Below are 16457 nucleotides of genomic sequence, written 5' to 3'. Positions count from 1 at the left end.
ATCAACCCAAAACTTCTTATCTCTTTCCCAAGAGACATGGATCAGGCCCTGAACTGTCAAACTGCTGTAAACACAGATGTGTCTAAGTTCTCTGTGCAGGAGTCAGATGGGCAGCTTGAAATCTAGGTAGAGTTTTGATAGGGATTTTTAATATCTGGGGTTTATCTCATTATGTTTAGAGCAGGTAAAGCATATCACTGCTGTGTAACAGCACTTCGAGTGGCAAGACCCATGGTACTAACTGAAAGTCTCACAGGACATGTTATAGCAGATGTTACAGATGAGATGCAGCACAACAGCACACCCAACATCTCCATGTGAATACATTTATGCCCCAAAATCTATATATGAAGATGTCTGGAAAGTGAAAATTCCCTTCTCCTATTTAGGTCAAAACCAAGAGCAACACCTGTGTTACATATTACACACTGACCTAAATTCTAAGTCCATCCATACTCTTTGGGCTGTCAGTGTTTCAGGATAAAGCCTGTCTTTGGGGATTTTATAACCACTTTGCCAGAAGATGTTCTTGGGGCCAGATCTTGATAGAGGTTCTCCATATGGGAGGAAATGTTCCTTAAATTTGAAAGAAATTTTTCCAGACTATTTTGGCTTCAAGGTAGAAGGGGGAAAAAAAAGTTTATTTCTTGACAATTGATTGATTTTAGTCTAAATTCACTATTTTTTATTCTTTTTTTTGCTTGTTCACATGTTGCAAAATTAGTCCTTTCTAAAACACAAGGCTGCAGATAGAAGGAACTTTTCCAACATTACTTCAAAGTGAAGATTTGGCTGAATTGATTTGATAATGCTTAGTATGGATGTGCCTAATCCCGCCAGGAAAACTCCCACTGAGTTACTGTCAGATCCTGGAAGCATTTCTGTGCAGAAGAGCAGTGCCTGAGCAGCAAAGTATTGCTCATGTCTGTGCTGTATAATCAGGTCTTTAAACAGCACTTTGTAGAGCTTAGTCCTGTAAAAGTCAAGGATGGATGAGACCCACTGAGCCTCCTGATTTATTCCTTTTCTACTTCCAAATATCTCTCTGCAATAAGAGTTACAGAGACAGTCGCTACTGTACGGAGAGGCAAGCATTTTCCAGCATGAGCCTTTTCATTCAGCACCATCCAAAAGCCTCCTGTGCTAAGTTCAGCCCTGAAGAGTGACTTGAGATCTGACACAGAAAGGGTTAACTTCTAAAGATTATTTTTTCACTTGATATTAAAACAAACACTTTCCTCATTATATAAAAAAAAGCCTTGGCCTCTTTTTAAACACATCTATGGTGGAAACAGCTGGAGGTAGGAAACTCAAGATCTGGCATGGATATGGGAAGTGCCTGCCTTTGTTCCAGTGCAAACTGGTCTTATTTGTCTGAGGGTTGAGCCTTTGAAATCTCCCATTGTGTACATGTACAGAACACTGCCTGGATTTCTTCACCAAGCTCAAGCAGGCCACAACTAAAGAAGGCTGCTGCACATACATGAACCATCAGTGCCCTAAGAAATAAGATGCTTTCCAGGCAAAACCAAAGGCAGCAGCTCCTCCAGAGCACAAGGAAACCTTGTAGAATGGAGAGAGGTAAAAGAATGGGCTGCTGCACATTTTGTATGGTTCACAGGTGAAAACCCTGCTCCAGTGCACATTAGGAATGCGGACACTTGGAAAGGCAGCATGCTCCACCTCAACTCCAGGCTAAGCTGCAAGGAGAGGCTGGGAAAGTTCATACAGCCTCAGATAGCACCAACTTTAACCTGACCACCTTCCCCTGCACCAGGGAGCACAGGCAGGAGGTGTGGCTGCTGCACGGAAGGTGGGCAGGAAAGGCAGGGAGGGGAATGGGAGCAGAGGCAGCCTCTTGGGGAGCAAACCGGTTTCTGTGGAAGCACAAAACCCTGTTTCCTTTTCAGGCCCATTAATCTTCTGTCCTCACCATTCCCCTGTTCTTGTACAGAAAACTTGGATTCTTCTTAATGGAGCTGAAAAGATTTAGTACATGTTAAGAATACTGTAGGGGAATTCTTAGGAAAAACAAGAGCTGCAAGCCACACTCACTGTGTTGGTTGGTATTATATCGGATCAGGAAAAATCCTGCGTGAAAAGCAGAACATTGTGGGTTTACCTATGCAAAATAAACCAGACTAAGCAGTACTGTGGAACTGAATAGAAAATGAAGTTGGAATGTGGATTGATCTCAGTGGAAGACAATCTTCATAACACAGGTTTTATAAAAGAGAAATTAAAGTTATCATAGACTGGTTTGGGCTGGAAAGGACCTTAGGATCATCCAGTTCCAACCCCCTGCCATGGGCAAGAACATCTCACACTAGACCATGTTGCCCAAGGCTCTGTCCAGCCTGGCCTTGAACACTGCCAGGGATGGAGCATTTACCACTCCTTTGGGCACCCTGTGCCAGTGCCTCAGCACCCTCACAGTAAAGAACTTCTTCCTTATATCTAACCTGAACTTCCCCTGTTTCAGTTTGAACTCATCACCCCTTGTCCTACCACTACAATCCCTGATGAAGAGTCCCTCCCCAGCATCCTTAACCCCCCCTTCAGATATTGGAAGGCTGCTCTGAGGTCTCCACACAGCCTTATATTCCTGTTAATACCCATAGCAGCAGTACCTCACTCACATAAGCTCCCCCTGCCCCACTTTTAATCAAGTACCATTAACTTTCCAGTTTCTTTGGACACCAGACAGCAGCAGTGAACTGCCATGATTCCATCTGAACTAATGTCTCTCCTTTGGTAACTCAGACATTGACGAGTGCACCCTTCCTCCGTACTGCCATCATCGATGTGTGAACACCCCGGGTTCCTATTATTGTCAGTGCAATGCTGGGTTCCAGTTAGCATCCAACAACCACACCTGTGTAGGTAAGAACTCCTCTGTGTATACTTACAGTCAGTGTAGAGACAAATACTGACACATGCCTTGCCACAGTTGAAATTTGAGTATCTTCATCCCAACTTAAAGGAAATACCTATCAACAGTAAGACTTACCAGTTGCTGTATTGAGAGGTGATCCAAGAAGTACAGGAGGGTTAGAGAGTAAACTGGAACCTTATTGAAAAGCTGTTATTTTGTTGGTGTAACAGTTTTCCAAAGAGCATGTAGTTTGGCAACCAGAACCCTAGAGGTTTATATTCATTATCTAATCTTAGATTTATTCATTCTTTCAGTTATGGTGGATTGCTTTGCATTGTCATTGGCTTTCATGATATTATTCCCAGTTCATGCAACAAAGGCTGGAAATGGAAACGAGGGGAAGCAGTGCTATACCTCTGCATTAGTGTAATTATCCTCAGCACATGATAAGCATTAGTGATGAAAGAAAACATCTGAGTCACTTTAGAATATCTATAAAGTAATATTAAAAATGAAAACCAGGGTCACTTTTAGTGACCCTTTAAAAGTGATCCTCCCTTTAGTAGTAAAACACTAAGGGAAACCTTGCAGTAAAACTTTAAGACTGCTGTTAAGTTTTAAATCGTAAGTTTTGTTCTAGAAGAATTAGAGTAATAATAAAAAGGTAACTACTAAAGTGCAGAGAGAATGGCCATAAAACACAAAGAGATTGGTGATGGAGATAGTTCTGTATGGCTATATCTAAAAAAAACCCCTATATTATATATGTATTTTTATATAGATAGAAAAATTGATCTGGGTTTTCCAGCTTCTACCATTACTTCCAAGTGTTGCCACATCTTATCAAGATCCTTGGCACACAGGATGGGACTAAGAGAGGAATTACTGGTTTTCAGCAAATGATAGGATACAAAATTGACCATGGACACTACATAGCCATGTGGCCTGTTGTTACTTATCCGACCCTTTCCATAGCTCAAATGCAAGGTGTATTATTGCAGCTACACTCACAAATCCATGACAGCTCCAAGTTCACCAAATGCCTCACCAAAACACCTCTTCTGTGATTTGCCGGCCTCACAGCCTGATGAGGCATACTCCTAGTAGGAAAGGTGAAGTAGATCTTAAGAAGAAAATTTGTAAATGAATGGCTATTACATCAGGACAGACTGACATCTCAACAGTCACCTGGCAGAAGTGGTACTTGATACTGTACCAATTGCACTGGTGTTAAAACCTTAGCATACATTGAAAGCAGGTCTATATTTCATGGATGGAAAACAGAGCTGTGGCTTTGGCTAGCTTATTTAATTCTTGGCCAGCTTCTTTATACCTTCTGGTAGCATTACCATGATGAATATTCTTTGCACTGTTGCCAGAAATTAACTAAAAAGAGGAAGAAAAAAACCCTTTGTAATCAGTTTTGCCCTACTGCCATTCATTTTCAAGACTAGGAGGTTCATCATATAGAAAATTAACAAACTCCTTATTGTTTTAGTGCCTGATCTCAGTCATCTTTGTCAGTCTTTAGCTGTATCTGTAAATGACTGAGGGATGCTGACATCAGTAAGCATTCACGAAACCCATGAGCTCAAGATCTTTTCAAATGCATCTCTCCTCCACTGGTTATATCTGATAAACACAAATATGAATGGAAAATGGGAGGAATACAAAGGAAAACACAGAATAAATAACAGAGGAGCAGCAGTTAGTCAACAGCCTATGAAAACAAGTGTTATAGATTCCAGAGCTGATTTCAGTTATATAAACTTCCCAATAAAAATTGCTTCTCATACCAGTGTTCTCACATATGTTCATAGGATGGGCACATCATGGAAAAAACCCAGCACAAAAACATACCTTCCCCCAATATGGTCTAGGTCTTTGAGCATTGCAAAACTCCACTGGCCTCAAAGGCTCATGTTATAATTGTAATGGAATTTAAAAGAACAAATTTTAAGAGTAATAAATAGCTCCAATAAATCTTAACCACTGCATGCTGAGAGCTCTTATCAGTATGTGTTCCTTATATCAATTATTTATAGAGACTTGGCATTTCATACCTGAAAAAAAGAGCCTGGAATGTGGAGTTTAATAACCACACTGAACATTTTTGGAAGAATCCATCACACATTAGAATAACTCTCATTCCTGGAAAAACACACTTTTTGTTACACAGAATGTAAAGCATAGATCTGACATTCCAGTGATGCAGAATCTATAGCGATACAGTCAACTGAGCTCCTGCTAAGCACTAGACCCAGACTAAGGACTAACCCATTTAATCAGCCTTATACCAGCTACACAGGATCAAGATCTGTAACTTCTCCTTTCAGACATCAACGAATGTGATGCCAATAACCCATGTGCACAACAGTGTTACAATATACTGGGTTCTTTCATCTGTCAGTGTAATCCAGGGTTTGAGTTGAGCAGTGACAGAATCAACTGTGAAGGTAAGCGATTTGTGTATCTTGGAAGAGGGATTTCTTGGTTTAAGTCATTTTCCCAAAAGCCTTTTTGTGAACTAAGGGATAATTCAAGTGGAGCCACCCTGTGGGTGCAGTTTACAGCCGAAACCCTTAAGACATTTAGCTTTTCTGTTGTAAATGTGGTTGTTAATGCACATCTTAGTAGCTGCACTCAGGTATACATAGGTCCAGGTATCTCTCTTTAATAGTAAGTGCAAAGCAGGACAGACATTACTACGTTTCAGACCACAGCTGGGAAGAATAAGGCTTCTGAATGCTTATTTCACAAACTCATTGGACTTGTGTGTGGTCTAATGCTGATGACCATGAAATGAATCGGAAAGGAATGCAAACCAAAAACAAGTGCAAGTTTGTGTGTTGTTGAGCTCCTCTGAAAATAAAACCTCCCATTTCTGATTTTAAGGAAGCGACAATTGTGCTTTTGAGGGGCTTTCAAGCCTGTGTATCCAAACAGCACGTCTCATGATTATACAATCAACACTTTATTTCCTCTGCCAGAGTCTCTGCAGGGGTTCTCTAATCTCCTTTTGGACACATGATGATCTCACCCGTAAAGCCAATATCCTTTCTACCAGTCTTTGAGCCAAAGAGGGCTTTTTGGTTTACCACTGCCCTGCTAAACAAGCTAGCAGAGCTATTACAGATGCTCCCACTCCAAGCTTCTTAAGCTAATCCTATTTGCAAGTGAACAGAACAGGGAGCAGCAAGTATGCAGCCTCCAAGGACAGCCTTGACATGGAATCAAGAACTGGGCTCAAACCTCAGAGGCAGTAGGAGGGAGTTGGGTTGTTTTCCAAGCCATTCCCTAGTTTTGATAGGTTTAATTTCATTTCCAGTTAATGGCATATACTGTTCAATTCTGTTTCACATTACACTTTCTAGCAAGGGACTGATGGTTACACAAGGATTTAAAAAAGCAAAAGAGAATGGTACGCACTGATTGTAATTTGAAGACAAAAAGAGGCCTTCCCCTCTTCCCCAAAGAGCTACTCCATTAGTGTAGGGCACGAGTACAAAGGCAATATTTTTGCCTTACTAACTAATCTCCCATCTGTGGGGGTTTGTGAAAGTAACCACATTTTGGAATACTAAAAGAATAAATTCTTTCAAGAGTTATTTTCCCAAATCTGTTCTGAAGTCTAAACTTAGCATCTGCCTCCTCAAATCCAGAGTTCTCAATGTTGTTGATAAAACACCAGCAGAACTTGCCCTGCTTCAAGGTGTTAAGCAGTACATTTCAGCACTTTGCTAACTTCTTTTTAGACAGAACTCTTTTCTTTCCCTGTTAGAACCAGAATTTGGCCATTATATTTAGTTCTGTAACAAGATAAGAGTTAGACAACGATAACTTTAAGCTCTTCTGTCTCTGCAGACACTGATGAATGTAGAACTTCAAGCTATATATGTCAGTACCAGTGTGTCAATGAACCAGGAAAATTCTCCTGTGTCTGCCCTGAAGGATACCAGGTAGTAGGAAGCAGAACCTGTCAAGGTGAGTGCCCTCAGCTTAGCAGCCTCAATACTGCATTAGTGACACCACCATTTCAGGCAAGGCTAAGAATGCTTGCTATCTAAATATTTATATCCCAAGACATTATGTTAGCAAAAGATATGTTGATAAAGCATCTGATGATTAATTGCATCTCTTGTATTAATTCCTACTTGAATCCTGCAGCTCAAACTCTAAAGTCCTTCAGATTCCTAGGACAAAGTGTCAGGTTTTGCAACCCTTGGGTAAAACTGGCCTTGGATGTCCAGGTAGGAGTCTAAGTTTCAGAGATAGAGATAAATGTCTCTGGAAAAGGAAATTAGAACATTTTTTACAGACATTAAACCTGCCTTTATATCATGTTTCATTTTATAGAGATTCCTAACTCCAGCCACAGCAGAAATGAAAGATGTTTCTTCTGATAACAGGAGGGAAAATAATAGGCAAGACTTGAGCAGCTTTGATAATCTGTGCTTAGAAAATGAATGTTCTGGTGCCACCAAATGCCAGAATTTTGAAGTCTGGGTTTCCTTCACTGGTGCTAAATGTCTCTGTATCCTATTAGAGAATATTGCAGAACAGCATACTAAGTGCAAGAGCTTCTGTCATCCAGAAGCCAATTTAATAGTCATTATCTATAGAAAGAAATAGGTGCTAATTATTGGCAGAAGGGATGAGAAAATAAATCAGGGTTTATTCATATTTGTTATAAAATCCAGATTAAATTGCTGATACTGATTGTCATGGGGTAGTTTGACCATGTAAATCTGTTTGTGCCTTCCATAACTAAACCCTTTCTGTGACTGTTCGTTTCAGGACACCATGCAGGTAGACACTAGTGGGGTTCTGGCACTGGCTGGATAATAGAGCATTAATACAGTGTGAGTCTGACAGTCCCGACCTCCATTCAGGGTTATTTTCCCAGGCACAAAGGAAGCTCTGCTTGGCACAATAGACAAGTTCTCCTTATTCCTTTCAAAGCTATTTTAGTTGAACTGTAGCCATTAACTAAGCATTTATTCCATCAAACTCAGGCAATTAAAAATGAGAAAAAGTAGAAAATCACAATTTTTCCCCAAAACTTTTTCCTCTGTCTTCAAGGTATCTTCTGCTATAAAATCATACTTTGCTACTTAAAAGCTTGACAGTATTCCCACAGTTGTATTATGACTAAGGCATAGGGAAAGCCTTTCAAGCCAGGCCTCAGAAGAGCAGGTAAAGAACACAGGAACCTGTTGGGTTTCAACAGACAAGCAGGTGGTTGTTGTGAAGACATTGTGTTTGGTTTTGCAGCACACTCATTTCCATCTGCTTTGATATGGTCCCTTTTCCTTCCTCCTAGATATAAATGAGTGTGAGACCACTAATGAATGCAGAGAGGATGAGATTTGCTGGAATTACCATGGAGGATTTCGTTGCTACCCAAGAAATCCTTGTCAAGAGCCCTATGTCCTCACATCTGAGAAGTAAGAGGAAACATTAGTGTTTGTAGAATGATCCTCATCAGGCAACATGAGGAGACACATTAGAAAGCAAATACCAAATGTTTGCAGCTATCAGTTTCATCCTTTTCTGTCTTGCAGCCGCTGTGTCTGCCCTGTATCAAACACCATTTGCCGGGAGCTGCCCTACTCTGTGGTGTACAAATACATGAGCATCCGCTCCGACCGAACAGTGCCTTCCGACATCTTTCAGATCCAGGCAACCACCATCTACCCTAATACCATTAACACATTCCGGATCAAGTCTGGGAATGAAAATGGAGAGTTCTACCTGAGAGTGAGTATTGGTGGGAGGGGATAAAAACCACTGTGTTATAACACCAAAAGTTGTGGCAAAGCCATCAAACAGCCCTAAAAGACTATCATTGCATCCCAAAGTTGATCAGATTTTGGGTCTTCCTTTTCAAATCTGCTTGGTTTCCAAATTTTAAAAAGCCTTTTACCTTTCTACTTAAAACCTCTAAATTGAGAATCAGTCTGCTTCTTTCAAATGAACACAACACTAGTAATGATCACGAATATTTACCAATTGTGAGACACCCATGTCAAATTCAAATGAGGTACCTCCATGCTTTTCACTCTGAATCAACAGCCACGTGTATGTATTTAACATAGGATTATAGAAATATCCTGTGCACAATAATCATAGAACCCCAAACTGGTTTGTGTTGGAAGGGACTTTAAAGCTCCTCCAGCTCCAACCCCTGCCACGGGCAGGGACCCCTTCCACTGGAGCAGCTGCTCCAAGCCCCTGTGTCCAACCTGGCCTTGAGCACTGCCAGGGATGGGGCAGCCACAGCTTCTCTGGGCACCCTGTGCCAGTGCCTCAGCACCCTCCCAGGGAACAGCTTCTGCCTCAGAGCTCAGCTCAGTCTCCCCTGTTCTGGCAGGTTCAAGCCATTCCCCTTGGCCTGTCCCTACATCCCTTGTCCCAAGCCCCTCTCCAGCTTTCCTGCAGCCCCTTTAGGCACTGGAGCTGCTCTCAGCTCTCCCCTTCAGGAGCCTTCTCTTGTCCAGGCTGCCCCAGCCCAGCTCTCTCAGCTTGGCTCCAACCCTCAAGGCATCTCCATGGCCTCCTCTGGCCTCACTCTAACAGCTCCATGTTCCTCTTGTGTTGCACCAGATCTGGACCAGAACTGCAGAGGAGCCCTCCCCAGAGAGGAGAATCCCTTCCCTTGACCTGCTGCTCATGCTCTGGGGGTGCAGCTCAGCACATGGGGGTGGTTCTGGGCTGCAAGAGTATTAACAATATAAAACATGCAATTGAAATTTCTCATTCCTCAAAAAAAAAGGAAGGAAATCAACAGCAGCTTGGGATGAGCACTGATTTGTGGAGTGCTATGTTCAGAGTAGCTTACACAGGGTTTGTGTCCTGGTTTACCCCAACCTTCATTTTCCCATAATGCTGCAACTATTTCAGAAAACCACAAAAGTCCAAGTGACTGACGACAGCAGCATTTCCTGTTGGTGTCATGCACTCAAGCAGATCCACATGAATGAAAGTGTCCCTAACATCTGCTCTTTAAGCTTTCTGGGGGGAAGAAATCTGATTTTCTTGAACACTTGTAATATTTGCAAATCCCTGGGAAATCCTTTTTGCTTCATATATGGGCTTTACACACAGTAGAAGAGAAGCAGCATGAAAAGTTTCAACCAGAAATACATCATTGGAAGGTTTTCCTATTTTTCCTCAGATCTGAAGATGAGGGGTGATAGTATATCCCAAAAGTATACCAAGAGATGGCGTTGCCTATTTATACCATGTTTCCCCAAGATAAGGTACAGAATTACCCACTGGTATCTCACTTGTGGTATAACCTATAACCCAGTGCTTTTCCATGGATTTACTACACATCAAGCCCACATACCCACCCCCTTCCCCCCTAAAAAAAGAACAAGGTAACTCCAGCTCTAGTTTTGGGTTAGATCTCAATGGAGCCTTTAAGCTGACTTTCAGACTAACAATTCCAATCTTCTGTTGCCACCCAACAAGAAGTCACAGGCCTTAAATAAGGAAGCGTGTGTTTATTCCTGGCAAGGGACTGTGGTAAACAAAGGCTTACTTGGAAGTTATTCCTATTGTTGTACTAAAACTTGGAGCTGGGTCTGGGATACAGCAGATGGACTGGATTCAGTTTGAGATGTAGTAAGTGAAGGGAGAGATGGAGTTTACCCTTTTACTATCACCTGTAAATGATGAAGCTGTTTAACAGACAGGCAGCATGCCACAGACAAGGCCTGTCAGTGTTCCCCTGCAGCACCATCCCAGGCTGGGAAAAGAGCTTTGGAGCAGTACAAGATGGGGATGGCAACAGGCACACTGGTTGCAAGAATTCCCAGTGTTTACAAGAGGAGCATGACTTCTGCAGCATGAGCATTGAGACAGACTTAGTTTCTCTCCACTGAACAAGCTACATCCCTGTTAAAGACATTAGGTCTCTCTTGTTTTACTTATTCTCTCTCTGTTTTAAAAGCTGATAGATGGGGCTAAGAAATAAAGACCATCCTGGGATAGATTACCAATTCCCATGTCCTTGAGGAGAGTCAGCATAACCAGGAACAGATTTTGCAGTGCAGTTTATTCCTCTGAGCCCTGGTCAGGTAAAGCTTTCCCTGCAGCAAAGCCAGGTGTGAGATTAGTCATGGCCATTTCAAAACGTTAAAAGAATACTTGCATTGTGTATCTCTGTGCTGAGACAGAGCGTTTTTACAGTGTAGTAACACCCCAGCCCTCTCCTGATGCAACTGGGGACTCGTTTTAGGTTGGACTGAATTAAACTGAGTGGTTTTTTGTTGTTCTTTCAGCAAACAAGCGCTGTGAGTGCAATGCTTGTACTGGTGAAATCACTCTCAGGACCAAGAGAACACATTGTGGACCTGGAGATGTTAACAGTCAACAGCTTGAATTATCGTACCAGCTCGGTGTTAAGATTAACAATAATAGTGGGACCTTATGCATTTTAGTGGTTTTCAATAACCCTTCACTGGCACTTAAAGCAGCCAAAGAATATTCTCTTAAAGAAAGCACTTACTATTTTATTTATAGAGTTTGCTCTCTTGGTTGTATTTTCAAGATTTGTTTAGTAAGTTGATACCTGTAATCCACACATTACACCTGTAATTCAAAATTAGTAGATGTGTTCCATAGTATAACATGGGCATTGTCACTTTCTGTATAAAGATTTAAACCTTTTTTATTACCTTTCTTGGACTAGATACATACTCTGCTTTTGTATGAGACCTGTATGTTCATACTCTCCTGTAAAGCTTCACACCCCCTCCCTAGCCAAATAGGTCATGCAGTTAAAAGGTGATCTTCTGTGTTGTTCTGATTTTAAATCCTAATGCAGCTACACTGACAATCTCAACAAGAATAAATGATATAGTATGAATGATACACAAAGAATGGTTATCTGATAAGCTAAAATGTATTTCTTCTTTTTAACTACTTTGTAACAAAAGCTAACAGTCAATAAAAACCTCTTTCTGTAGACATTTATGTGCTATCACAGTTGGTTTTTCTAATCTGGTTTGGAGGTGACATGGTGAGAAATGTTTGGCCTTGGGTTTTTCTATGCAGATCGTGCTAACCATACCATGGAATAACATTCTGCTCCCTCCAAGATAAATAGACCACAGGAAGAAAACTCCAACAAGGAAAGAAACTCCAAATGGAAAAATCACCGCACAAGGCACGTGTGTCTGTACTTTCTCCTGAGAACACTGTTGGTAGTTACTGGTTAGAGGGACGCAGCATTTGCAGACAGGAGTTAACATGCTACTTTCTCCAGAAATACTATGTTTTATACTAAGAATTGAGTGCATTTGCTTAGTAAGTTATATCACTGTCAGGCACTCGGTCCAATCCTGCTCTTACAACTCAGATGTATCATGTACAGTGTTCATAAAGTTTATGTCTCATTCAAGAACTAATAACACCTTTTGTAATATGTCAAATCTTACTTCTTGTTTAAAAATGTACTAGTTATTCCTTTGATGTACAAAATTTTTAATAAAGATCTCTTACCATATTGAATTCAGTCTTTTTTCATGGTCGTTTATAAGTACATTAGAGGGGTGAATTGGCAGCTACTGGGGAAGTCAGCAAAGACGCACTGAGTTCTGCAGAGTCAGCAGGACTCAGATGTTGGTCCACACAGTGTTAGTTCATGGGAGACTAAGAACACAATTCTGTTGTAGAAGGACAAAGGCATTTCCTACTGAGTTTTAGTTTTACTGACATTAAAAGAGGATAAACACACAACATTCACACATTGCTACTCAGATGCTGATTTACAGGAAGAAGCCTCTTTTCTATTTAAAATTCATTTTCTATAAAATCTATTTGTGAATAGCATATGCATTAACACAAAAACATGCATTATACACAAAACATCTGTGGGTGCAGACCCACAGATTCATACTGAGTATGTCAAACACCCTCCGTGATTGCTTTCAAGGGATGTGCCCAAAGCAAAAAGCTTGGCTGGAGGACTTGGCACCCAGAGGTCCTACAAGACAGCCAAGATTTGCTCCAGTGTATAACTTAGAACAGGCCACAAAGGCTCTGGTTTAGGGTGACACATCCCCCATGCTCAGACAAATTGCAGAGCAGGACCCCATTATCCAATGATCATTCCTTCAGGCACTCATTTGTGGCTTTAAACAAATACTTCTTCTGCCAGAAAGGACAGAGCACATGGTTGTAACATAGGCCAAAAAACAGTGCTGGCTCTGGGTCACATTTGCTTTGCCTGGGGCCCCGGAGCTGTGGGGTGAGACCCCAGGTAGACTTCACCCCCTTGGCAGAGAGGAGCTCAGCAATGCAAACCCAGTTGCTTTGTAGAGGGATTTAACTGGTGTTTTCCATGGTGAAAATTCTGTGATACAGAGAATTTGGCTTGTAGGAAGCTCCTTCCTCTCCCCAGAGGGATTCCTCCCCATTTATCATCATTACAAATCTGCTCAGTTTGAAAGGCAACTCCTCACCCCGCACATGTACTAAGCAAAATCCCTTCAACCTCCTCCTCCCTGCCGCTCTTGTGGCAAGCAGGGAGGCTGTCAACTAACATTTTCTCCCCATGTAATCTGTCCTCACAGAGGAGCAGTGCCTCAAGCATCCCCTTCGCTCCCCAGCATCAGCGCTCTTCTTTTACGCCGACTTTCAATTCCCCAAACTGTGTCATTCAGCTTTTCCCATTCCAAGAAACCATCAATTTTGTTGCTTTGAGGTTTAAAATGGGCAATTTTCTCTTGATAGGCACCTGGTGGCTTTGCCTCCTTCAGTCCTGGGACCTGCAGAGCATCAGGCTTGTCCCTGTAGTGCACTAAGCAGCCACAAATCATCCCCACGCTGCCAGACTCTGCCTTAAGGAGTTACTCTACATTCATGCTTTGCCAGTATTTATACCAGTTACATCACCAGCACTTCTAAATCTATGCTTAAGTGACAATCACCCAAAATTGATCATTCTATACATATAAAAATAACATTTATATACTTATCAAACAGCATGAACAGCAGAAGTATTGTAGCTTGTACATGTCCCCAAGCCATATTCCACTCACTCATTCCTCTACATCTCATCATGCTCATAGACTTGGCTTAACTCATTCTGCTTTCACACACTGTCCTGTCAATCACCCTTCTCACTATCTGTTTGCAATATTCATGTCTATATAAGACCACTTACAGCCCAAACCAGCCAAATCAAAGCTTATCACACAGCTCAGAAGCACAGATCCAGCCACTTGCCACTATGGCGCAAGGGGTTAGTAGAGACCTCAAGGCAGTTGCTGGGTGTGGGCACCACTCTCTGCAAATACCTTTAAATCATGGTGCTTTTATGGAAGCGGGGAGCTGAAATAACAGCAGCCCCTCCAAAGCAAAACACAAGCAGGCAAGCAGAGCAAGCCAGGCACTGCAGCACAAGTTGGAAGGGGGTGGCTGGTATTGTTTTGGATAGGGGTGCGGTACGTGATCCAGTAAGAGTGTCCAAGAGAATCCCATCATCACAATGGGAAGATGGTTCAGAGCCTGAACAAGGAGCCTTTGTACATCACACCATGCCAGAAAACCTGCACGCTGTTAAAAGGAAACCCCACAGGTTCATCCCATTCTCCAGGAAAGCAGGACTTGGTGTTCCTTGAAAAGGATATGGAGCTGCAGCAAACATGCAACAAGAGTTTGAATAGCTCCTTGGGTTAAAAGGGACACTGAAACCCCAAGAAACCATATGAGAGCAAAGTGTTTCACTGTATCCTACTGGCATGCCCATCATTGATAACACGCTCCAGGAAAGATTCCCATATAAATCTCTGTCCTGTTGGAGCAGAATCTAAACTAGGCTCCCATGCAAAGTTTAGTATCTTCTGAGAAATAAAAAACGGGGAGAGAAAAAATAAAACAACAAAAAAAAAGAAGTGAAAATAAAAATAGGACTTTGAGTAAACAGAACTTAAGGAAATAGAAATGCACTTCCCCGAGACCACCTGAACAGAGAGCAGTGGGATTATTTTGTTTGGAAGGCTCACAAATGCAAGTTTATTGTTGAATCCCGTTTCCATGGCTGCAAAGAGTTGCTTGTGTTTTGAATGATCACCCGTGTTTCTAACTTTATAACTCTCCTATTAAAATATAGAACAGCTGCTGCCCCACTCAGCTGTTCGGCACATGGAGCCCACCAGGGACAAAGCCCACTGTTAACAGGGAGAATGATTCTTAACGCCCTCACATTTCTAAACCTCACCATCATCCCAGAGAAATGGCACATTTCCACACTTCCCAGCTGGGGGAACACCTGCATAATGCACAACTGAGCTGTGCTGCATCTGGTACCAAACCCAGTTTGATTTCATCTGGCCAGCAGAAAAAGTTATCAGCCCCAGCAAGCAGAAACAGGGCAGAGGGAGCTGTGTTTCATATCTGGGGAAAAGCAGATGTGTAGTTAAGATGTTTATACTGCAAACATTTCTGTATATATTAGGAGGAAAGAGAGCTGTTTAATAAAACAGAGTTGGTTTACAGTTGCCAAAGCAAATTTGAATGACAGTACAACAGCTTTTGTCATTTCTGCATGGGAAAAAATACAGCCTGACTTTACACTGACATAGAGCATGTACATTGGACAAGTAATTCTATTTTTTCTTCAGTGAAAGGGTTTTTTTTAACTCTTTTTAAAACCTCCAATTTACTGTGTGTACTTGCTCAGCAGAATATGCTGCAAACATTGTGTCACAACAACATGACAAAGTATTATTAAAGGCTTCCCCCCATTTATTGTCTGGTATCTCAGCAAACACCTTGCTACTGAATGAAGGGCTGTGTGGCCAAGGCACAGCAACACTTCCTGGAGATCAAAATACTGGACTTAGGTGAGCTCCAGGTTTCTAAGAATCATGGAATGGTTTAGATTGGAAGGGACCTTAAAGCTCCTCCAGCTCCAACCCCTGCCACGGGCAGGGACCCCTTCCACTGGAGCAGCTGCTCCAAGCCCCTGTGTCCAACCTGGCCTTGAGCACTGCCAGGGATGGGGCAGCCACAGCTTCTCTGGGCACCCTGTGCCAGCGCCTCAGCACCCTCCCAGGGAACAGCTTCTGCCTCAGAGCTCAGCTCAGGCTCCCCTCTTCTGGCAGGTTCAAGCCATTCCCCTTGGCCTGTCCCTACAGGCCCTTGTCCCAAGCCCCTCTCCAGCTTCCCTGCAGCCCCTTTAGGCACTGGAGCTGCTCTCAGCTCTCCCCTTCAGGAGCCTTCTCTTGTCCAGGCTGCCCCAGCCCAGCTCTCTCAGCCTGGCTCCAGAGCAGAGCTGCTCCAGCCCTCGCAGCAGCTCCATGGCCTCCTCTACACTCACTCAAGCAGGTCCAGGTTTGGTTTGTAACCAGTCACACAGTCCCAGTGTGTGCTGTTTCAGGATTCTGGGATTCTGTGATTCTGCTCTTGCTTGAGAGAGACTATTTCACTTCTGGCCCAGAATTCCAGCATCCCCAGAAGCCACCTCTGTGCTCTGCATCTCTGCTTCCTCCTAGAAATACATCTGGATAATTAATATTTTTAATTTCCATATTTCTGACATTTCTATGTAACCTTATGTATATATCCA

The 16457-nt window shown here is 42.4% G+C and overlaps 1 protein-coding gene across 1 annotated transcript in view; it reads left to right on the top strand.

The window, feature by feature from the left end:
- Window positions 1-12394, top strand: part of EFEMP1 (EGF containing fibulin extracellular matrix protein 1) — a 50480-nt gene extending 38086 nt beyond the window's left edge. The window contains exons 6-11 of the mRNA XM_005144009.3: window positions 2764-2883; window positions 5212-5331; window positions 6740-6859; window positions 8199-8322; window positions 8440-8635; window positions 11164-12394. Coding sequence (XP_005144066.1) covers window positions 2764-2883; window positions 5212-5331; window positions 6740-6859; window positions 8199-8322; window positions 8440-8635; window positions 11164-11322 — 839 coding nt within the window. The 3' untranslated portion in view covers window positions 11323-12394. The remainder of the gene's footprint in view (window positions 1-2763; window positions 2884-5211; window positions 5332-6739; window positions 6860-8198; window positions 8323-8439; window positions 8636-11163) is intronic.
- Window positions 12395-16457: the final 4063 nt, after the last annotated feature.

Source organism: Melopsittacus undulatus, chromosome 3 (genome assembly GCF_012275295.1).
Source record: "Melopsittacus undulatus isolate bMelUnd1 chromosome 3, bMelUnd1.mat.Z, whole genome shotgun sequence".
NCBI lineage: Eukaryota > Metazoa > Chordata > Aves > Psittaciformes > Psittaculidae > Melopsittacus > Melopsittacus undulatus.
Note: the sequence above shows the minus strand (reverse complement) of the source record. Positions and strands in the feature narration are given on the sequence as shown.